Source organism: Zalophus californianus, chromosome 3 (assembly GCF_009762305.2).
Source record: "Zalophus californianus isolate mZalCal1 chromosome 3, mZalCal1.pri.v2, whole genome shotgun sequence".
Classification (NCBI taxonomy): Eukaryota; Metazoa; Chordata; class Mammalia; order Carnivora; family Otariidae; genus Zalophus; species Zalophus californianus.
In genome coordinates this window covers 136,097,719-136,122,265 of record NC_045597.1, presented here as the reverse complement: position 1 = coordinate 136,122,265, position 24,547 = coordinate 136,097,719, and the positions used below count along the sequence as shown (strand labels likewise).

At 41.6% G+C, this 24,547-nt stretch overlaps 1 protein-coding gene across 10 annotated transcripts in view; it reads right to left on the bottom strand.

Moving 5' to 3' along the window:
- The window catches only part of RAPGEF4 (Rap guanine nucleotide exchange factor 4), a 295,155-nt gene that overhangs the window by 210,849 nt on the left and 59,759 nt on the right, over nucleotides 1-24,547 (bottom strand). For 8 of the 10 annotated variants that reach the window (XR_003519020.2, XR_003519021.2, XM_027588682.2 and 5 more), the window contains one exon: nucleotides 11,624-11,770. Coding sequence is in view for 8 of the 10 variants with exons in the window: in XM_027588682.2 (XP_027444483.1) it covers nucleotides 11,624-11,770 (147 nt within the window). In the remaining 2 variants the exon portion in view is untranslated. Of the gene's footprint in view, nucleotides 1-4,749; nucleotides 5,053-11,623; nucleotides 11,771-24,547 lie in introns of those variants that run through there. The other 2 variants (XM_027588690.2, XM_027588693.2) reach the window with 2 other exon arrangements.

The window sequence follows — 24,547 nt, the reverse complement described above, 5'->3', positions numbered from 1 at the left end:
CTTTTCAGTAAGTACTTTTTACAGTGTTGTTCACAAAGTTGTATATGTTCCTGAGTAGGTGGATCTTTTCTCTTTTTGAAGATTTATTTATTTGAGAGGGGGGAGAGGCAGAAGGAGAGGGAGAGAGAAACTGAAGTGGTTTCCATGCTCAGCGTGGAGCCTGACGTGGGGAAGGATCTCACGACCCTGAGATCACGACCTGAGCCGAAATCCAGAGTCAGACACTTAACCAACTGAGCCACCCAGGCACCCTGACTAGGTAGATCTTTTATTAAATGCCATATCTGATAATTTTACTACATTTTCCCTTTTCCGAGTTCTGTTATGCTTTTAACGGGGATTAGATACAATGTAAGTTTTTATAGGGAGGTTTTTTTCCTTTTTCAGTATATTTGTACTAGGCAATTGTATGAATTTTAGACAAAGTGAAGCACAGGCAAAAATGCTTCAACAACAAATACAGTAAAACCCTCAACAAATAGCAAAGACCTAAAAATGAAAAGCCATTTTCATTAACACTTATTGCTAAGAGCTGTGCTTGCCCCAGAACTATTAAAGAGGTAGGTACAATTCTGGACAGTGAAGAAAAGAAAACAAACAGTTACAGATGCTCAAAAAACAGGACTCACTTGGGGTGTCTGCGTGGCTCAGTCAGTGAAGCATCCGATTCCTGGTTTCGGCTCAGGTTATGATCTTAGGGTCATGAGATTGAGCCCCAAAGTCGAGCTCCATGCTCAGCAGGGGGAGTCATCGTGAGATTCTTTCCTTCTCCCTCTGCCTACCCCCCAATAAATAAATAAATAGAATAGAAATAAAAAAGAGCACTCACTTCACTAACTTCAGAAGGTATCCCAGTAACACTCATGTTTCACTCAGACTCAAAGCTTAGAGCAGTGTTTAGGGAGTGTGTGTGGGGAGTGGGACAGTGGGATCTAAGGATGGAGGATCACAGTGCCCACCATCAAATCACTGAGATCTTCATAGAAACTGAAGCAGGAGAGCAGTGGAACAAATGGTACAAATATCCAGAAAAGAAATCTTAAGAACATTTTGTTGCAGTTGCTAAAATAAGGTTATAAGAAATAGGTTATGACATAGATGTTATAAGAAACACTCGGAGCCAATATATGAATTTGTAAGAGCATTTATAAATGTTTTGAAGCAGAAGTGAGAAGCAATAAAAAAAATTTTTAAAACTCATTCAATTCATGCAGACAGCACCACTGACTAAACGCTATTATTGCCTGTATCATGTGATTTTTCAAATCATCTACAAATGAAAGATAATATCTTTATAAAACAAATTTAAAAATTTTTAAGCCACAAAATAGCCTTTTTGTTGGTGATTTAATGGATTTAGAATTTATGTACTTTAAATTCATGAAAAATGAGAAGTCAAAAGACCAAGATAAAATATTTGCAGGAATTACAACAAAGGGTTAATGTCTTGGCCAAATAAAGCATTCATATAAACTGATAAATAAATGCCAATGTATGGGTGAGTAACATGGTCGCTGAAAGAGGAAATATAATCAGAAAAGAAATATATAAGAAAATCTCAACCCTCCCAGCAGTAATCAAAGAAACACAATGACAATAAAGTGTCTATTATAATGGAGGAAAATATGTAACGGTCATGCTGGCCATGGCTGGATATAATAGGCATGCTCAACTACTCCTGGTGGCAGAATAAAAGCTACTGAAAATAAATGTGGTCATATTTATCAAGAGACATAAATGTTTTCATACCCTTCAACTTAGTATTCTTTTTCTGGGAATTTATCTTAGAGAAGTGATTCTCAAAGTATAGTCCAGGGACAGGTCAGGGATCTTAACATTCTCAGGGGGCCCATGAGCTCAAAACTCTCTTCAAAATAGTGCTATATTATTTGCCTTTTTCACTCTCATTCTCTCACAAAGGTACAGTGTGGAATTTTCCAGGAGCTACATGATGTGTAACGACAAGATTGTTCTGACAGATAAGAGAATGTGTGCTTGTAGGATGGTAGAATTTGGGGGGGGGGGGCGGTTTGCGCTTGATTCTCACACTTTCAATAACCAGACCACACAGGCAACCTCTAAACACAAACACTCAAACAAAAAACACCACTAACTGTATCTCTAAAGTACTGATTGCCATTATTACTTAAATCTGGCAGGAACCCCAATTTGGAAGTAGAATGTCTATATGAGAGAAGGAAAAATTACACTAGGAGATTTAACACAAATAAGGAATAAGCATATTGTTCAATCACAGAGCCTTAGCACAGAAAAAAATTCCAGGCAGGTAAATGCAGAAGCAGATGCAAAGGGGCACGGTGCCCATTTAGCAAAGCCCACTGCTGGAAGACAGAGGTTCTTAGCCCTGGCAGGCCCTCAGCCAGCCCCTCTGGCGAGCTTGAAGAAGCCACTGATGCCCAGGGCCAGTCTTCTAGAGATTCTGGTTTCATAGTTCTAGGGAGGGCCCACACATGGGAATTTTTAACTAGCTTTCCAGGTAATTCTAATGTAGAACTAGTTTTAAGAATGACAACTGTAAATGAAAGATACCAAAAAGTTCTTGCCTTTCTAATGATATCATTTGATTCAGTATGAACTGTTGCCTATACTTTATACTTTACAGTCACATAATTTGTGGCTTTGCCTTCTTGAATTTGCAAACCAAAAGGGAAGGAGGGGGGCACTAAATTTTCCAATTCATAAGGCACCTCAGTTATCAATTAACATTAACTTGGAGCACTCCTGACAGCAAGGCAGGATTTAAGTAAACCTATCTTTACATTTACAAATAGGTGGCCCAGGAGCTGGAGAGCTTTCCAAAAAGTTATCTAGCAGAGCTGGGTTAAACCAGGAATAGATCAGAATTTCGGGCCAAACCACCTGACCACATCAAGAACCTTCAGAAGGTCTGTCTTGCATTTAAGGTTTGGGCCAGACAGCTCAGGACACTGAGGTTAGTAAGATCAACGACAGGCAAACCTGCAGGAATTCGGAGAGGCTGACTTTGTGACAGGATTTCCTGCTGCTCCTTCCTCGGTGTCAGACACCCTGCCCCAGTGACTGGGCTCTAACCTCTCCGCAGCAGCCTGGAGACTACGCAGGAGTGGAATTCGGCCCAGTGAGAACAGAAAAGTCCCATGACCACAGGGCTTCCTACACATAAAGAGCTTAACAATATCCCCCAGTCCATACCACGAGTTCCTTCTGAGTCTCAAGTTCTTAAAGTTTTCCCAGCTAGAACTGCCTTTGCCTGCGGGACGCATTAAACCTCAGAGCGGATTTCTCCAGATGATGACTGAACAACAAACAAAACACAAAGGCATTTGGGAATGCAACACATGACACCCTCAGAGGGCAGGCCGACCCCTATCCAAGCCTGCCCAGGGGCCTATCACAGGAGGAGAAGACAGAACACAGAGCACAATAGGAGTGAAGAAGCCCTGCCTCTACTGTGCGGTCAGCCCCTTGGGACACAACAGCCTCAAATGCTATAATTTGGTTAACTGACCCCAATCCTTTAGGGATGCTGAAAAACAGCCCTGTTAGCCACAGAAGAATTCAGACCCCGATTTCTTTGTCTTCGTTGGAAATGATACTCTGGATGGAAATGAATCTCTCTCTGCCCTCCCCCGGATGTCCTCCGGCACACTGGATCTTCCTTAGAGTACTTTCCAGTTTGTCTTACATTAGGGTGATTTGTATTTATGCTTGTCTGTTTTCTCCACTAGATTGTAAACCAGGACAAACATGATACATTTTGCACCTCCGCGTGGTGGAAACGAAGTATATGTTTGTTGAATAAGACAGGAGTTTCTAAAAGATGAAATTTTCAAAGTGGCATCAATTAACATGGAGTTGAGAAGCTCCTTAGCAGCCACACAGAGTGGTAGGTTCACTGGGAGAGTAATGAGGGCCACTGCAAGATAAAAGTATGGGGTGGGGTGGGTGGTGGGAGGCAGTGAGGGGTCAAAGGTGACTGGCAAATGCACGGCCATGCGAGGCATTTCAGAATCTCTGCTAACAACAGCTTCTACAAGATCCTAGTATCCAGTGCACACTCCTGAAATGAACACCCAGAAGAGCACCACTTAGGAAGTGCTGACTACTGCTTACAGCATGGGGCCAACAGGCCTACCCGCAGCATCTGGACATTGCTGGCACCTGCCAGCCAAGCCTTGATCTGCTCAGACCCCCTGATCATCTTCTGAGAAATAGTGAAATCATAGCTTGTGGAGCTGGTATGACTTCAAGTCATCAATAATGTAACAGAGTTCCCATAAACACTAAGGAATTCATATAGTCAGAGCTGCAGGCAAGATACCCACTGAGCGGCCAGGGGATGAAATACCATCACTTCCGATCTGTTTCCTTGCCCCAAATTCATTTTTAATATGTGCCATTCAAATATGTCATCAGATAAATACATACATTTAATATTAATGTGATAAATGTAACTGACTAGTTATGAACAACTATCTTTGTTTATACAGAAACATATTTAAGATCATCAGGCTAAACAAACATACCCTTCACAATCAGAAAAAGATGAGCCGCCATTCCTCCCTCCACACACACGCATCACAAATAAAGATGAAATCAAATTATGTCAGTCCCGTTGTATATATTTAGGTCTGGTGGAACATAATTAGAAAAGCCAGAGATGTTTCACAGTATAATTCCTCAAACCAAAATGCAAACTGTGACATATAACATTTCCCCACCAAAGAATAGAAAAAGAACCATTCTGACCTTGTAGGGCATATGTCCTTCTTTTCCTGTCTCTCAAAGTTCCCGAATATCCAGTGAATATCTGTCCTTTATTTGAACAGCAAAATACACCTTCATCACCGATAATTCCTTGTTTGTATCTATTAGTGTTAAAAGGATCTCAGTCCGGTGCTGGTGGTTCTCTAGAAAAGCTCAGGCAGCCAAAGACAATAGGAAAAGACTTCCTATATACATACACATATATTTAACTTAGTTACCTCCTAATAACTTCACTCCCTTCCTTTCTGGATTTGAGGACAGAGGAGTGAGACCCTGGAGCAGACATAAGGTCCAAGTCATCAGAGCAGGCTTCCGCTTGGTTTAAAAGAATCACAACTGCGAGGAGAGTCAAGAGAACCAGCCAACAGGATGTGTGTGGCTGGAGTTCCTGGCATGAAATCTTGGCTTTCATGTTTATTTTTGGATGTATTTTTCTTAGCTCTTTGATGCAAATTTCTGGCCTGGGAAATAACCCTACGGTATAAGCTCCAAAGTTGCCAAAAGTAAGCACAGACTTCTGACTTGGGAGAAAGCACGTCCCTTGGCTTTTAGGTTCCAGCCAGTCCTCAGATGAGAGTGTGGGTCCCTGTGCACTAACAGGCAGGCAAGGGGCTGCCTGTCTGAGGATGGGTCATGCAGTCCTGCCTCACTGCCCAGGGCCACTAAAACATTTACCTGAGATACCAGCCCACCCTGGAAGCCTCCCATTAAAGTAAAAGTGAAACAATTTGAAATTGTGTGCATGCTAAATAGAGTAATAAAACCACCAAAAGGACTTCGGAGATTTTTATGTTCTGATATTATGTTTTAAGATTTGGCTTTAATTTTTCTGACAGCCCGAGACAGACAGGAACATCAAGTTTATTCAAGCAGGAGAGGATGCCTCTGAGAAGTATATTATTCTAATAAGGATTTTAAAGCACATCAACAAAGACTAAGCTGCTGTTATTTCAATACTTCCTATTCTCACAGTGACCTGAAAGATTATTAATGGAAAAGAACTTTTTCTCCCTGAATAGTCCAAGAAGAGGCAGTGAATGGAAATAATTAAAAAGCTTTTCAGTCCCACAATTGCCAACATATCTGATAGAATAGAGAAATAAAACACTCTGAAAATCAGGGAGTAGAGACAGATGTAAAAATATTTCTGCAACAATATTCATACTCTTAGAAATATTCTTGTTTTGGGGCACCTGGGTGGCTCAGTTGGTTAAGCATCTGGCTTCGGCTCAGGTCATGATCCCAGGGTCCTGGGATGGAGCCCCATATCGGGCTCCCTGCTCCGCGGGAAGCCTGCGGAGCCCTCTCCCACTCCCCCTGCTTGTGTTCCCTCTCTCTCTGTGTCTCTCTGTCACAAATAAATAAATAAATAATCTAAAAAAAAAAAGAAAAGAAATATTCCTGTTTACAAATTGCATTCTTTTGCTAAGACAGAACATGCACTTATTTCCTCATTTTACCATTCAGTTTTATATCCCATAAAGCATGAAACAGATTTTTGGTTACTTAATGATATTTACTGAGGCCACAGACACATTCGGGGAATAAACGCTCCTGTATCAATCATTACATCTGAGCAATGGTTCTCTGTGTCATGGGATCCGCTGGTTAGAACAAAATCACAATGTATGCCAAGAAGGTAACAATTACAGCTAAGAAATCACTTTTATTACGGAATAGGTCAGACTATAAATTTAAAATATTGCTTTTATTTTTAGGCTCTGTAGTTTTATTGCTGTCTTTAAATTTCAAATGATTTATTCATAAATACGTATCATTACTTTGAACATGCTCAAACATGGCTCACAAGGAAGGAAAGCTTTTGGCCAGATGATGTTCATGCAATTGAAACACAGCTAGGCAGATGGTAGACCACTATTTCAAGGACCTCTCAGTAGTGTCTCTTATGAATTCAATTGAGAGTTCCTCTTGAATTTACTTCTCTGAATACACTGGACTCACCTCATCATTCAATTTCATGTATTTGGAATAGTCGACGTACAGATGTCAAAACATGCTGCAAAGCTGAAAGCATCTTCATACACACATGACGTTAGATAGAAGGTCAACAAGAAAAGCCAAAAAACCCCTTGTTGTAGTCATTTGTAACTACTGGAAACCTTATCCTATATGTGCTGTGAAGAAATTCATGGATTTGGATAGTAAATCAGTTCTTTATTTAGTCCAAGAGCTACCAGCAGTCATAAATGCCCACAATCTTGGATCAAATATTAATAACTGGCTTAAAACTCGCAAACCTACCTTCCACTACTCTGCCATTTAACTTTCTCACTGAGGGTATGCAATGCCACTAATGCCAAAGAGTTGAAATCACGGCTGTCTCCAGAACTAAACATGCTGGGGGCGCCTGGGTGGCTCAGTCAGTTAAATGTCTGCCTTCTGCTCAGGTCATGATCCCAGGGTCCTGGGATGGAGTTCCACATCAGGCTCCCTGCTTCTCCCTCTGCCTCTCCCCCTGCTTGTGTCTCTCTCTCTTTCTCTGTCAAATAACTAAATAAAAATCTTTTAAAAAAAAAGAATTTAAAAAAAGAACTAAACATGGTATTTCAAGACTTTTCAATTAATTTTCTTCCATGAAATTCAGAAACAGAACTATCTCCTTTCTCCTCTCCTCTTCCTTCTCTCTCCATCCCCCATATGCTACTGAAAAATGAGATGTTTTATACCCTGGTTCATATATTTTATTAAGTTCCAATACCACAGAGGTGTAAGAAGGGGGATGCATTATTGACCAACTCTGAATAAATTTACCATAATTCACTTATGTTAAGAAAACATGACTTTGTTTTAAGATGGAGCAACACAATGCTCTCAAATCTGACCATAAATTAGCAACTGAAACATGGAAGGAGAGGAGGAAAGAAAGCAGCTTTCATTAGGAAAGACACAGAATGCAAAGAAAAGCATCAAGCTGCTACCTCAGCTTGGGGAATACTTTCTTTGATGTATTTGTAGAGGCTATTGAATAATGCTTCTGGTTACATTTATGGGAATAACTTTTTTAAATACACTGGGTGCTACCAATTTAACTTTCAACATAATAGACAATATAAAGCAAGAGGTTTCTGGGATGAGATTGAATAGGATTTCAAAATCTCACATGTAGTTCTCTGAGTATGTTCTCTTCCTGCAGAGAGCCGATGAAACTTGCCTTTGGTCAGGAAAGGGAGCAGGGTTCCCTAGCTTTGTGTTGCCATTAAAGTCCCAAGTGGAAGATTTAAAATAAACTATTTGCTCAGCCTATTAAAGAGCTACTTTTAGACTGTGCTACCTGATAGTGGCTACAGATCTTTAATTTTTGAGTTAGAAGAAGTAACTCAGAATTCTGGCCCTCGTGTTTTATCTTTTGGCCCCTTTATGTGACAACAGGGCATAGATAAGGAGACAAAGCTAAACAAGAGGGTGCTTGATATACAATGGACCCACCCGTAACATCCTTCAGAAGTAAGTAGTCAAATGAGATGAACAAATAAGTAGCAAATTTAGATGCTTGATTCAGGTTATCTAATTTTTACTATTTCTAACCTATAGCCCAACACTGAGCTCCTTACGTTGCCAACAAGAGAGGCATTATCCAGCTTACCTTTCTGCTGCTTTCTTCCCACTATCTCACAGTTCAGTGAGGCTCCTACCTGAACCCTTCCTGACATAATCCTTTCCTTTTAATGTTTGGCAGGCAGATCTAACTTAGGTTTCAGCTGACAGTGCGAGCTTGAATTTTAATTTTGCTAATGAGTATTATTTACCAGTGTAATAAATGGCTGACTCATAAACTCTATTATCTGACATAATCAAGGAACAGGTATTCTGAATATCAGATATTTTGCTAGCAGATCAGTGCTATATATGTCATCAATGGACCACTCATTCAGATAGAAATAAAATCTATTTAATGATAATGATATATTATACTCTGAAATAATATTATGACTTGGTAGGTTATTTTCTGTATTCTCCAAGTAGAACGGAAGCCTTTGCTGGAGAGCAGGAACTTGGCCAATCTTATTTGCTGCTACATCCACACCTGACACACAGGAGATACTCAATGAATATTTGTTGAAAAACGAATGGTAAAATAAACTTAAGTCCATCTTTTTTATTTAGAAGGTAATTTAGAATTTTATGAGGTTTTAGGATTATCACGTAGTGTAGGTGCACAATTGTGCCCATTAATAAAGTTCTGACTCAAAAGAGATTGCTAGATAATGGAGTTTCTTGCATTTTCATTTTAGCCAGTTAAAATGTTGACTGAGCATGTAGTTTGCACTCTGCATTTAGTTCCACGAACAGGCAAATAAAATGAAGTATCTGACTAATCTCTTACTCACTGTGAGGTTCAGTCCTCCACCTGTAAAATAAGAAGTCAGACAAAAACTCTGTTCCGTCTTTTCAGCTCACTTAAGTCACTGACAGGGGAGATCAGAAGTCTGCTCTGAGGTCACAGATGAAGGGTTGGACCCACCAAGCTGGAGAACCACATGACAAGGTTTGGGATACCAAAGACCACCCTCAATATCAACACCCCCATTTAGTAATTTTCCTTTAAGGGAAATATCTGTGGAAAACAGCCCTAAAATGTACTCAAATGCAATCTAACGACAGGATCACACTAATCAAACTAACACGTCACCCATCAGTAAAGCATCCAGACGGGATGAGCCTCCTGGTGTACTCAGTATCACCTTTGACGTTTTCTTGCCAAAAAATGTTTGATTTGATCTCATCAAGCTTTTAGCTCTAACTTCCATTTATAGGAAGCCCTGGGGTAGGGGTACAAAAAGATACCATGAGAAAACAATCAAACAAATCTTGAATTTAGGAGAAACTGATTTGGCCTTTTTAACAAGTCAATGTCATGGGGAGAAAGAGAAGAGACAGAGAGGGGTAAGGAGGGAAGGAGGGAGAGAGAGAGAGAGAGGGAAGGAGACAGAGAGAGAGAGAGAGAGAGAGACCGATTGACGGAGCTATAACAACCAAATGTAATACGTGGTTCTTTATTTGAACCTGGTTTGAAATAAAACAGAAATAAAAGATATTTATTGAATAAATATTTATTTATTTATGGGTATTTATGGGGAAGTTTGAACTGTGGACTCGGTATTAGATATTAGGATATTATCTTTAGTTTTGTTAAGTGAAATAATGGTATTATGGGTATGTAGCAGGGTATTCTAACTTTTTGGAGATTATGCTGAATATTTATGATGAAATGTCATAATGTCTGTCATTGACCTTGAAGTGGTTCAGCAAAAAAAACCCAAAGATGAAACAAATATGGCTATATGTTAGCAACTGCCAAAGTAAGTGGGGATGTTTGGGTGTTCACTGTATTATCTATCCTTTTGGATTTTCTGTATGTTTGACAATTTTTCTAATAACAAATTTTTTTTAAATGTTCACAGGTAGCAACTTCTCAGGAACTTCCTTCATAGTACTGAGGGCTCCTAATTAAAATAAAACTTTAAATATTTCCACAAACCATCCTCAATGAGCAACTTGAAAAAGTCATAACAGACAAAAGCAGTTATAATGACATACATCACAGGTGGAAATCATTTTTGTTCTTAAACCAGTTTTCCAAATTTTCTTTTTTGGAAAAGACTTTTTCAGTTTACCTTTTAAACATGAAAGATCCAAAAAAAAAAAAAAAAGACTTATTTGCCTCAAGCTTGGTCCCTTTTAATTGACAGAAAACCTCTCCGCACACACCTCATGCAAACCTACTTTGACTTTGCCTTCCTAAAACTAGCTTTTGTCTCTGAACTTTACAGAGCAGTTGGAGCTCTTTAATATTTTCTAAGAGGAACATTTCAAACAAGCAACCCTGCAATTTATTCACTACTGCCAAGAATAAAAGTAACAGGTTTCACCACCAAGGCCTTCCAAGGCTTTGCAGGACTTTTAAGGCAAAGCATCACTCATTCACCTGCAGGTTTGCTCCCTTAATGCATCTGTCATTTGTTTGGCTCTGGAGGAAACTATTTGATTACATAAAATTCTTTTTAGATCAAGTTTAAAATCTTAGCCACACCGGGACAAGTTGCAAAGCCTGCCAGCTCGATGGGTTAACACTTGGACATACTGAGTCAAGGACAAAGATAAGGAACAACCACAGGTTAAAATCAGAAGCTTGCAGAACTGAAAAGGAATGAGCGTGAAAGATGCAAGGCTTAGCTGGGCCTTTCTAAGTGCTCCACTTGCCATTACTGCATATAAGATGATTTATTCCCCCTACTTCTTGTAAATGAGTGCAGTACCCTAAGGGGCGCTGGTAAGCAGCGGTAAATGCAAAAGCCACCAGCACCCGTTGGATCCATCCACTGCTGTGCCACCTATGCATTTTGAGGTTGGCAAGTAACCAGACATTTTTATGTCCCTCATTTCCCATACCTTATTACAGGGCCCATCATTTTTAAAAGCATTTAACCGAAGCAGATGTTAACCCCATTCATTCCACTTTACCAGGGAACATGTCAACGATGATTTTTAAAATGCAAAAGAAAATGTCAAAGTATTTTGTTCCCTGGTTAAGAATACATCTGTGGAATAGGAGGGAGGAAATACATAAAAAACTCTATGGTCATTCAAGAAATAATTATAAGGTATGTCAAACTACAGAAAATTGAGCAAGCACTAAATTAAAAAAAAGGGGGGATGTCTTGTGTCAAAATGGCTTTTTCACTCACTCATTTCAAAAACAAGTTTCGAAAATTAAATTCCATCCACCGGCTCAGAACAGAACGCATTAAGGCTTGACTGTAATGCCATTATCCATGTGGCAGCTCCCTTTCTTTTCTGCAACTACATTAATTGACAAAGAAGCCTTGGGGCTCACCTCCCATAGAGCCTTGAAGTCCTTCTGCTCGATGCGGAGCAGTTCACTGCTCTCCCTAGTAACGATGGTCGCATGGCGGGGTGTGTTGTCCAGAATGGACTCTCCGAAGGCTGTCCCAATTCCCAGAGTACAGATGGTCACTGCATCCTGAGAATCCCCAAAATTGGTCATTAGAAAATTAAACATTGAACTGATATGCGTGAGTTGTCTTTTCTTTGAATTTAAGCATAATTTATACAAAATAAAGCGCTCGATTCAATTGCACAGTCTGACAAGTTTTGACAAATATATACTCCGGTGTAATCACCAACAAAATCAAGGCATACAACATTCCTATCACCCCGAAATTCCCCGCGTACCCTTTTCTAGTCAAGAACCTCCCATCAGAGATAATCAGTGTTCTGATTTCTATCACCATAAAGGAGTTTGGCTGGTTTTATTTTTTTCTTAAGATTTCATTTATTTATCTGAGAGAGAGAGAGAGAGACAGAGACAGAGATCACGAGTAGGAGGGAGGGGTAGAGGGAGGAGCAGACTCCCCATGAGCAGGGAGCCTGAAGTGTGACTCGATCCCAGGACCCTGGGATCACGACCTAAGCCAAAGGCAGACACTTAACTGACTGAGCCACCCAGGTGCCTGGAGTTTGGCTGGTTTTAAAATTTCATGTAAAAGGAGTCAAATAAGGAGCACCTGAGTGGCTCAGTCCCAGTTAAGCGTCTGCCTTCGGCTCACATTGTGATCCCAGGGTCCTGGGATGGAGCCCAGCATTGGGCTCTCTGCTCAGGATGGAGTCTGCTTCTCCCTCTGCCTCTCCCCTCTGCTCGTGCTCTCTCTCTCTCTCTCTCAAATAAATAAATAAAATCTTAAAAAAAAAAAAGAGTCAGACAATATGCCTTCTTTGGTGTCTGGCTTCTTTTGCTCAACATAATGTCTGTAAGATTCATCCACATTGTCGCATGGATCAGTAATTTTTTTCCTCTTACTGACAAGTAATTTTCCATTGCATGGATATGCCACAATTTGCTTATCCGTTGTCCTACAGGTGAACATTTGGGTTGATCCTAGTTTAGGGATATTATGAATAAAGCTGCTAGCGGTACCCTTGTTCAAGTCTTTCTGTGGACAGGATTATCTTTTTATATGACTACTATTAAGAAAAAAAGGAGGGAATCTTTTGAAAATGAACAGAGTTTTTTAGTGAGGGGATGCAGTTATGATATTTCAATAGGTAACTGGAATTGGGATGCTGCCCCGTCAGCCTGTCTTGAAGAGATGAGGAAACTGAGGGTAGGGTGGTCAAGTAACACGGCCCTAGTCCACGCACACAGTAAGGGATGCAGTCAAGAGTCTAACCACGGGTGACTGTAGATTCCAAGCTTTTTGTATCGTGCTGCCTCCTGCAGCCACAACAGAGTCAAAACAGCTTCAGATGAGGCGCAGTGTGGCTAGTTTATAAAATACCGTGAATCAATGATATAAACGTTTCTCAAGGTATACTAAAAAAAGTAATTTCCAATCTGCATGTGACATTGGTGATAGTATTTGTATTTAATCCTAACTAATTTCAAATAATGCAAATAGCTCCTCAAAATCACCTGGCCATTAATTTTGCAGGGCATTATCAACTAACGGAGATACACAAGGGTAATCCTCTGAGAAAGCATAGTTTTCCTTTCATGCATCTAATAGACGATAATAGGCAAATGTTATTAAGATCAAGTTAGTGACTCCGTAATCATATTACTAAGACAAATGCCCGTAAGAATCCAGTTCCTTGAACCATAGCAAATTTCTTCTGCCCAGATATTACCATATAAAATTGTGTTCAGGAAAATAAAATCAATAATGACTCAGAAAAGGAAGAATGAATGGGGGGAAATATAAGAATAGCCTGTTAATAAATTTTCCAGAGAGGCAGGTGCAAACAAATTCAGTCAGAAAAATATCCCCAGAACCGAAATATCAATATTCAGTGACTTAGTTACCTCTGAGTAATTTTAAAATTCTAGTAAAAGCACAAAAGGGATTATGATAAATCACAGACTTCCATAAATTCTCTAGACTATCAGTCCCACTTGCCTACTTTCTCATCTGAACCCCTCAGAAAGGATTCTTTTGCCTATTTTATACTTTTCAGTGTAAAAGTCTATTTTAAAACTTGACAGGGATGCACCATTAATATTAGTCCTGCCACCCTCCACATGGCTTAAATATCTAAGGTTATCCGCAAAGCATAATGCAAAGGAACTAAGAAGATCTGTTATTTGTGAGCGAGTTATAGACTTTTTTGGATTGAACTATCTTCTCCTCTCTCACCTCCTATCCCTGACTACGTAGTTTGTCACCAAAAGGTATACAAAGAAAGACTAGGCTGTGAAAGTCACATGAGCCCAGCTTCTTGCTCGTGAACAGCTCTTGTGATGGACAAAAAATGGAAAGTATTCTTGACTGTCCCCTGGAGAATTTAACATTCCCTGTGCCTTCCATAGCTAACGTTAGTCCTGTTAGTACTGTCAGCGCAAGTCACGGGTCAGGACCTCTTCAAGGGGACAGTCCCAGCCTCGGCCCTTTGATCGAGCACCTCGGCTCATTTCCAGTGTCCCTCGCTCTCCCACCATAACTGAATGTGGGATCCGTCCTTCCCACGTTTCCTCCTTCATACGTGATCCTCTTCAGTTTAAGGACACAGGGAGTTATAAATACAAGAGAGGATCTTGAAATTAGGACTGGAAAACCTCACCTGAAAGGAGTATTGCTTCTAAGTCCAAACTTAACTTTCAGCAGACTCAGTATTTTTAAGACAAATGCACTTAGAAAGCTGAATGGATTTGGGAAGTATGGATTGGGCACTGGGAAGAAGAAGGTCCTAAGAAGAACATTTTCACTCTAAAGATCAATCAGTACCTTTAGAGTCCATGGGTGCTATTTTCTGAATCCCAGACAGGGCATTGCAATGTGCTAAGAAGAGAATTATCAAAAAGAGAAATTTGCATTCCAGTGTTCTCTCATTTAGCAGAACCAAGATAGGTTGCTCAGTATGTACAATGAAAGGCAGGATGAATGTGAGTCCATGTGGCGGAAGCACTCTTACTTCGGTCCACACTAACATCTGACCAGATCCCTACGGTCAGAATTCCAAGCTGGAAGCCCTGCACGTAGGCTCAATGCATGCCTTTGCCTGGGGCTGAAAGTGTCCATTTCTCAATGTAATATTACTGTTTCTTTAAAGTTTACACATACTCTAGAGACCTTCTCATGTCTCCGTACTTATTTAATAGAGACTACTCAGGCTGTTTTATTTTCTGCTCATTCGCAGATGAAGGTGCAGAAAGGCCACCTGTCAGAAAATATTTACAGTGACACAGAGGCTGAAGAAATATTTTATATTCCCTGAGCAGGGACTATAACAACAGCAAAGAAAGGTTCTACTTTGTGATAAGATGGCAATTTATTTTAAGGGTTTGCAAACATGAAATGTAGATTTAGAACCTTGAATGTCTGCAGCAGAGGATGGTAGATGTGGCAGATGCTGCTGGAGTCCTGCCAGACTCCCCCCACTCTTGACCTCACCCCACCCCCAGAGTCATCACAGCTTGCTGGACAGTTGCCACATGCACGTGCAGCTTCCTCTCTCAGGCATCTGCATTGCTCCACCTGAGGGCAGAGTGCTGGCCAGTCAAGGCCTGGAAGGGGCAACCTCCACCAAAGAGGCAGGAGAGTAGGGAGAAAAGTACGCCGGCTTCCTAACCCTCCACGGTTTCTTAGACAGTTGCCTGAAAGAGTGAGCCCAGCTGAAACCTTCTCACCACATTTTTATTGGCTTTCCTTCCTCCTTGTCTCAGTGCCCACTCCCTTACAAGGCTTCCTGGGGGCATCTTCAAAAAACCCACTTGCAACTCAATCCTAGTCTCTAGGTCAGCTTCTAGGGAAACCCAAACCAAGAGAGTGGGTTAGCCAGACATGGCTATGTGAGTCCTAGGTTACCCTGAGACCTCTGGGGAGGTGCTGGGCTGCCCCAGCATTCTCAAAGGGACTTCTGTAAGAGGGACAGACCCCAGCTTTTCACTTCCTGCTTTGCAGCAGACACACAGTAAGTGTAATATCCCTTGGGTGACACATGGAAAGACTTCCTTGTGTTAGTAAAGTACACTGGGTCTTGGAGGCCAATTCTACTCCATAAAGGGGTGAGGGCGCTCAAGAAAAGAGTGACCTGTGGCGTGTCACTGACATATCATCTGGTTTCTTCCTCCTACCTGATGCAACTCTCTCACCTGTCAGCCAACCTGATCACTCCTCCTATCCTCTAGAACACTTAATCACCCCCTTACCCTTAAGAGTAAACATTCTACGGTGCGTCAGCATGCAAGTGGATCTCCGTGTGTGTGAGTGGAGTACCGTGCGCCACGCACTGGGCCAGGTGTCTTGACTATGATGCCTTATTTATTCCTCAAAACAGTTAAATGAGATAATTTATTTAAACTGCTTCACACAGAGCCTGGCTCAAAAGAAATGCTTAATAAATTGTGGATATTCTTATCGATGGTAATATTAAAACAATCCTGCAACATTATTGCTATTTCATAGGTTGAGGAAAATCAGGCCCAGAGATGTTCGGGTACCTGTGCAGGAGCATGGCTAGCAAGCAGAAGAGTTAAGACTAGAACTAGTCAGTTTAATCACCTCTCCATATACCTCTTCAATTATCAAAGGAAATTGAAGTACTGCTTGCCCAGGTTGAATAGGGAAATCAATTAAAGTAATAATTAAACCCACATAGGTTTTTTTTTCAATCAGCCAATCTATATATTTATTTATATATATTTATCGATATATATTAAGTCCAAGTCTCCAGGAAAATAGAAAACAGCACTGCTCCCCCTCTAACTCCAATTCCAATACTGGGGTCTGCTTGACCCTCACCTAGTGGATCGAATCCAGTGCAGGCTGGGGCACCAACCCTCTTTCTCATTAGAAGAAATGTAAACAATCATTAGTTTTTCCCACTCTGATCCTGTGCCCCAGTTCTAATAACAGAGTTCCTACCTCAGTTGGAGAAACGGAGTTTCTGTCTTTCTACGACTCTCCTTTGGTTACCTGCTGGGTATCTTAATTCTTTTCAACATGGCCAACTGCCTGGTTCTGACAGCCCTCCCTGGGCCCCAGTCCCTCTCCAGCACCCTTCTGCAGCCAGGCCTGTTCATCAGCACACCTGGCTGCCTGCTTCCATCACTGGACCTGCTTCCTGATTCCCTGCCCATCATGTGACCACTAGTTAGACCTACTCAGCCCATTACCCTAGTAACCTGGGGGCCATGCTGCTCCAGTGTTCAGCATCCTCCCATGCCCTGCCCCGCGTGCCTGAACATGCCCTCGAGACAGCTCCTACCTCAATCATGAGTGGCGTCCAGTTTCCAGGCTCTCCTCCTCTACCCAGCTAAGCACCGATTGAAATCCTGAACACTCTCTTGGCACCGTATGTGTTTCAGTGAGATAAGCCGGGTCTGGTTATCTCCATTCATAAAGGTTGGTGTCAAGTAAGTTAGCAAACATGTCAACAAAGCCTCCCTGATGGAAGGCAGGGAACACTGGGCAAAGCACACACCTGGAAGCGCCCAGAGTCAGAACACTTTGTCCATGGTGGGGAAAATCCGCTCCAGGCAGTGCGGTAAAGAAAGCATAGCCTTGTAGAGCATTCAAAACTCTTCTCTGCCAATTCCTAGTCTTGTAGCTTTGGGTAGAATGATCCCAGGAAGCTCCATATCCTCATTTATGAAATGGGTATAATCTTTCTTATAAGATTATTAGCAGGACTCAATACAAATAATATATAGACGGAGTTTGGTATGGTTCCTGGCACATAGTAGATGCTCCATACATGGAAAAGATTATTTCTGACTTAGTCATGTTGATATACATGTATAGGTTAACTACGTTCTTAAAAAGCAAATTATATTTTTTCTATTATTCAAAGAACAGAGAATTTCTACGTTCACTTTGTGTTAATCTTCAACTGATGATGGTTTTTCAACACTTAAATTCCAAGTTTCTCTGTCTCCCGGTCTGGATGTCAAGTGGTTTGAATGATCTGCAAAACACTTCAGCTCTCTGGGGGAGCTTGTATTCAAAGGAACCCTTCTGACGAATCCTGCTGTAAATCAAAGAATCCTTTTGTGCTGCTACTAATCACCCCTTAATTTGTCTGCTTTGTACATCTGAATTATGATATATTAGGTTTTCTTAAAGTAGGCGTTCTCATATGAAAGCATTTTATTTGTTTGTTGCATTATAAACATAGCTACACTAAGAAAATAGGAATGGCGTTAAGAAAGCCAATGGCTATGTATCACTGATAAGTGAGGTAATAAACGTGTCTTGCAAATGTCTATACACATCCGCTGAAATCCAACTCACACGAGTTACAGACAATCGGATGAAATTTGAAATAACTAACAATCATCAAAACGGGTGTAAGAATTCTCTGTGATAAGTACATCAAGATTTTTTCTTAACTGTCCTGTACCTTCAAGGGATATCAGATTTTTTAGTAAGCATATTTAAATCATTTCTATTAATGGTTCAAGAAAAATTAACTGTCTCATAGCATATCTACTGTTTTGACCACCCGTTGGGTTTAACATCAAGGAACAAGTTGGTCCTTTAAGTGCGTAGACCCTGAAACATAAATTCTCACAAAGCACATATTTTGATGATTCTTATTTTAGGACTATAGGCAATACTTGCCATTAAGTTTGGTAGTGCCTGGGTTTATTTCATGAGCTCGAATTCAGTACTGGAATTTACTGAGTGCTCCAAGTCCTTTTAAGAAATAAAAATGTAACAGTACCTAATCTCTGAATTTGTCAAGACATTTAAAATTGTATGAGCTGTCTGAAGAATTTACGGCCAAGCGCAGATGCAAAATACTTCTAAGTCACATGTGTTCTTTCCTAACAGACAGCAAAGACAGGTTTGTCACTGTGACAGCACCTCGCTAGCATCAGAGTGTTAGACACAGCTCAACAAGATCATTCAAGCTGGCTGAGGAAGTTGCGCTGAGAACGGACTAGCATTAGCATTCTGATAACTGAATCAGAGAGGCTGGCCTCCCTGCAGCAGAGCCGGTCCTGCATCCACCCAAACAAAGAATTACATGGCAACAAAACTAACTACAGTGTGTGGGTGCCACACGCAGGATGCTAGACAACCTTCTGATCGGTTCCTAACCAATAGCATGATCTGAGCAGACAAGTCACAGGAGATGCCAAACAACCGCTATAGAGTTGGCAGCTTTCACGTTTCAGGGGCTCATTAAATGTGTTCAGAAAATGTTCCCCGGTGACAGCAATGTTCTCTGTCTGAAAATAATGGGGTGAAATGAGAGTAAATGAGAGCATCAGACAGGCTAAGACAGAAAGACAGAAAAGGACAGAGAGAGCCACATGACAGAGAGACATGCCTGTCCTTCAAATTTCATAAACAAAAATCCAACATTTTACAAACATCTTTGATGGAGAGACAAAGAGAGGGTAAATAAAAGCACATTTTACTTTGGGGGACGTACCAGTGAGAGAGTGTTTTCCAAAACTGGACTAAAAATTGCCAGATAATGTCACAGAAACAGATGAGAGGGTGGATAACATACAAGTGCCTACAGCAGCCAGGACTGTCTGATCCCACGGAACGGCTGAACAATATTGACAGTTGAAGTTGGCCATTCCAATACCGGGTACATTTCCTGCTTTCTCTATGCTAGCACTGCCCTCTTGTGATAAAAGGAGAGCATTGCAGGCATTGGAACAGTGGCGCTCCACTCTAGCAACAAATTTTTCCTTCTGGAATTAGTAAGAAAAAAGTACCAGAACCCCTGCTCTGTGGCAAGCTTTGCATTTAGTGGTTTATAGACTTTAACTCATTACGGTAGGAATTATTATCCCCAACTTACAGGTAATCTAGCTTGCCTAGGTCACACAGCAATGAAGTAGCAGAGAGGATTTGAGAAGAGGTTTGATTTTAACCACTATGTTGCATTAGGTAAACACATTTTAAATAAGCATCTATTACAGAGATGTAGAAGTTTTAATGAATTAATAAACCATCTTATTCTCTGTTTCGTAGCATGGACTCCTAGTCACTAAGCAGCCATGAGAAATTCTCCTCTCACGTGACTGGAAACATATACTTTTTGGGTGCAAAGATTAATTATTAAATCTGATATATTTCTAGGATTTAAATATTTACCCCATGCCAAAAAAAAGCCATTCATTTATAAAATCTGCAGAGAAAAACAGGACCCTGTCTCTCTCTCTCTTTCTGAAATATACATACACACAGAGTTAAGTATGGTTGCCTATTTATTGCTTTTAAGTTTACTACTTACTACCACTTGTTCCAATGCTCACTTCTCACCCTGAATCCATTCAAATATTAATGAGATAAAAGTACACCCACAGCATTATTCATTCTAGTGGGAACGTAAAATCTCTAACTTTTAGGCCATTAAGTTAAATAGGTACCCAAGATAGGCAGGTTCTGGAGCACCAGAGTTCAGCTGTGGGCGTCTGAAGGCGTTTGTGTCCCAGTTAGGCTTAGGTAAGAGACTGAGTGCGGGGACAGGTATCAGTGGGAATGGGGAGGATTAATCCTTGGTAGGATTTGTGTTGCCAAGTGGAAATCTACATGAGCATGTGAGCCAGTTGGGATGCCGTGGGTTGGTGGCGAGGTCTGTCAGCAGGTCCCCTTGCTGAGCACTCTGAATTTCAAGGGGTAAGACAAAGAATGGCCAAGGCAGAAAAAGTACCCGGAAAGCTGGAAGAGGTGCTTCTGACAATTACACATGGACATGGGGTACGAGTGTTTGGGGAGTAGGTTTTGTTTATGGAGTAGTGGAAGCAATATAATTTATTGGAAGATATTTCCAAGGACAGCAGCCTCTAAAGTTCATCAAAATGACAGGAACAGAACAGTCTATGTTTTTCCCAGAATTCTCAGCACAAACACAGTTTCAAGGCCACAGCAAAAGAAATGAAAGCAATGTAGCACCAGCTCCTCAAGGAAGGTCTCTGAGAGGTAGGGCCCATTCTCTCTTTCTTCATCCAGAGACTTTTGTCTCTCCCCTCCAGTCCACGCTCGAACCCCAGACTGGGGGGGGGGGGGACTCACGTGGAGGGAAACTGGGAGGCAGGACAGTGTTGGCTTGGGGCTCTGGCGGAAAAGGCATGTGTGAGAGAGAGAGAAGTTGGTTCCAACCAGCACTCAGTAGGATTTGATACCACTGTCTGATATGTCCTGAGTCAGGAGCAGACCCACAGGGTGAGACGGAGTCTGTCTGCTAGGTCATGCCTCCCCAGCTGGCAGACTTGTGGTGTCTAAACTGACTGGGTGGGCCAGCTCCAAGCAAAACTGGGAGGTGAGACATCCTCACTCCCCAGAGTCCAATGGCTTTTTTGTCTCTATCCTCCCCTCCCAGGAAAGGGCCTGAAGTTTTTAGTACCATTTAGTGGAGTGTTTATATTTTGATACTTTTCCCAAACGTGGAATCAACAGCTTTCTTTGTCAGAATCTTAGGCACCAGTGATCTAAGGGGGGCAAAGAAGGATCTACACGCCACCACCATCACCCACAGACACTAGAGGCTCTCGGGAGCAAGTGCCCTCTGAAGACCCCTTACAGGCACCCAGGCAAATGGCCACACATGCTGGCTAAATGTAAGGATGGCAAGCGCAGGTCATGGATTGGGTAAGGAAGGCATGGTGATCTCCAGCTCTGTGGGTCACCACTATGTCATCCTGAGCAGACCACTCATTCACCTGGGGCTGGAGCAAGATACAACACAGTTGGGTCTGCCTAATAGATGGCTCAGACAAAACAAGGTAAGTGAAATGCTTTCTAAACGCTGAGAGTTACTACCACTATGCTTCTAGCATGTCACCAGTGAGAAGTAAGTATGACCCTCAACCTACCGTCCAAAGAATTCAAGAAGAATCTGGCAAACCAATCATAAAGAAGGCAAGAAGCTGTGTTTTTTTTAAGCTGGTGAGCAAAAAAGTATAAGGGAATGATGGAAAAGGAGAAAAAGTAGTATTATATTAAAGCAGGCAGAAAGGTAATATAAATTTATGAGCCAAATAAAGTATTTGTGCTCTTTGTATTCTTCAAATTTATGTGTAGTTTTATCTTCCTCTCGCCATATAAAAGAAATAGGGTGATTTTGTTCAGAAAAAAATTCCATCAAATCAGTAATGCCTAATAAATGTATGACATAAAAATACTATATCAGAATCTGTGAAGGGTTTTCTTTCTTATGGGCTCCTTATTTCAATTATTGGCATCACCCCCTACCTCTTCCTCTGAGTCAGGATCCCCACTTTCCCTCAGCCCCCATACATCCCATCAACACAAACTCCAATCCTGTCACCTCCGCCTTCTACATAGGGCCTTAATCTCCCTCCCTTAGCATCCATACGTATCTATCCCACCCTCAAACCCAGAAAACTTTTTGAAGAGATGAGCCATGCTCATTTAACTGGTGATCTGAAAGGTGGTGTAAAGAGGGCCCCGCATCCCAGCAGAGCTTGTCTAAGGTGGAGCAAACACCTGCAAGATGGGCTTGGAGGTAAGACGTGTGGAGCTCTGAGCTGGAACCGGGCAGGTGGTTTCGGGAGCTATAGGGGAAAATCTTCTCCCCACATTCATTATTACTTCTGGTTGGCACCTGTACAACCGTAATAGTCAAGAACCTGAGCCCCAGAACCGCAAAGAACTCCTCTGATACCTAATGGCTGTGTGATCTTTATTTAGCATCTACCTGTAAAATGACACTTATAATAGCACTAATTGAGGAAGGGCCCTGTAGTTGAGCAGTCAATGAAATAATGCATGAAAAGTGCTTTTCACACAGCTACCTGTAGTGGGCGCTCCATTACCATGCTCTACGTCTGCTCTTATTCCCACCATTCCTGCTCAACTAACACCCCACCGAGGGTGGCAGAGGGTATCTCAGAAACTCAGAGGTAAGTTTGAGAATTTATCACTCCCATCTCTGACTTCTGACTCTCAGATGAGAAGAAAGGCACACAGGTCAGGGAGAGACCTGAATGAAAATGGAGGGGCAGGCTAGCAACCGCCCTACTCACTTAAAGATTTCACTCTTCTGCGCCGTTACCTCTTTTCTCTTTCCTTAATTTGCTCTTAGTCTCTTTTAACTTTTCTTCTTTTTCTTTTCCTGCCCTGCTTACCGTTTTTCCTGTGTGAGCAGTAGGAAGAACATGAAATTTGGAGTATGTCAGACCTGAATTTAAGTCTTCATTTGGCTAAGTACATTTGTGTGGCCCCGGGAAAGTTTCACCTAATGTCGCTGAGCCTTGTTTTCAAGCCCAGTTGTAAAATAGGGCATGAATGCCTAAAGATGATGCACACAGAATCCCTAGCGAGTAAGCTACAATGAAGGCTCTTAGCAAAGTTGCTGCCGGTCTCCAGGGGTAGCAATTGTAGGCCTTCCCTTGCTTCTCTTCCCATGGCCCAAGCTCATTTCACTCCCCATTGGGGTAACTCATGGTTAATTTTATGGTCAACTTGGCTTAACCAGGATAACCAGTTGCTTAGTCAAACATTAGCCTACATTTTGTTGTAATCTAAAGATACTGTTTAACATTTACAATCAGTAGACTTTAAGCAAAGCAGATTATCCTCCATAATGTGGGTCGGTTTCATCCAATCAAAGGACTTACTTAAGAGCAAACATGTTTCCCTTGAGGTTTCCCAAAGAAGATGGAATTCTGCTTCCAGATTGCAACACAGGAATTCTGCCTGGGTTTCCAGCTTTCAGACTCAAGACTGCAGCATCAAGTTTTGCCTGATCTTCACCCTGCACCATATGGATTTCAAACTTACCAGCCCCCATAATCACATAAGTCAATTCCTTAAAATATCTATCTATCTATCTATCTATCTACCTACCTACCTATCTATCTACCTATCTATCCATCTTCTATTTGTTCTATTTCTCTGGAGAACTCTGACTTAGAGACAGTACTATTCTGATTGGCTAACTCATCACCCTGATTTGGCCACGTCACTAGTGGGCAGAGATCCAGAGCCCATTACAAGGCCAGCACAGGTGGAAATGGCTTTTTTTGTTTCTCCCTGTCAAACAGCCTGCCATGGGAGGAGATTCAGCCATCTTGCTCATTCTCTTTAGCTTCTTCCTCCCAGGGGGTGGCAACCATGTTTTGCAGGTGACTGTCTGAGCTGGTTGGACGGCTGGGCCCTCTGTATTTCTCAGACTCCTCTCTGGAGGGTTGGAGGATATAGAAGTCAATGAGCTTTCTCTTCTCTATGGCTTAGTGATGTAAATCAGTCCAGAAAACCCTGGTTGGACAATGTGGGGTGATGTACACAGAGAAGGCAGTAAGCCAGCTTTGATATAAAGCTAAAATTCCTGACAACTTAAGACAAGACCAAGCTCAGCTTAGGAAAGTTCTTGGCATGGGTTTGAGGTCAAAACTACAGCTGAAGTTAAAGGTTTGTTAAGATTTTAAAAACCCCACAGCTAATAACAAAGTGTTACTCAGCTATTCTCTGCTTGGACACTGTGGTGAGAGAGAACTGGTCCAGGGCAATATTCCAGGAGCCCCTGGCCAAATCCTATTTTAATGCCATCAAAATCTCAGGCCAGCTTTGAACATCTGATGTCTCAGCACATTTATGCTGATGTTATTTATCATCCCTTAGGTACATCTGCTCTGCCTTTCTTCTTCTTCTCTTTCCTCCCTGTGTTTTCCTTCCCTTCTCCCTTCTCTCCCCTTTAGTTCTCATCTTCCTCCCCTTTCCTCCCTTTCCTCACCTTCTCTTTTCAGTTCCTCCCCTCTCTCCATCATCACTCATTCAGGACCACCCGGAGGAGTGAGGAGCACCATCCTCTACTA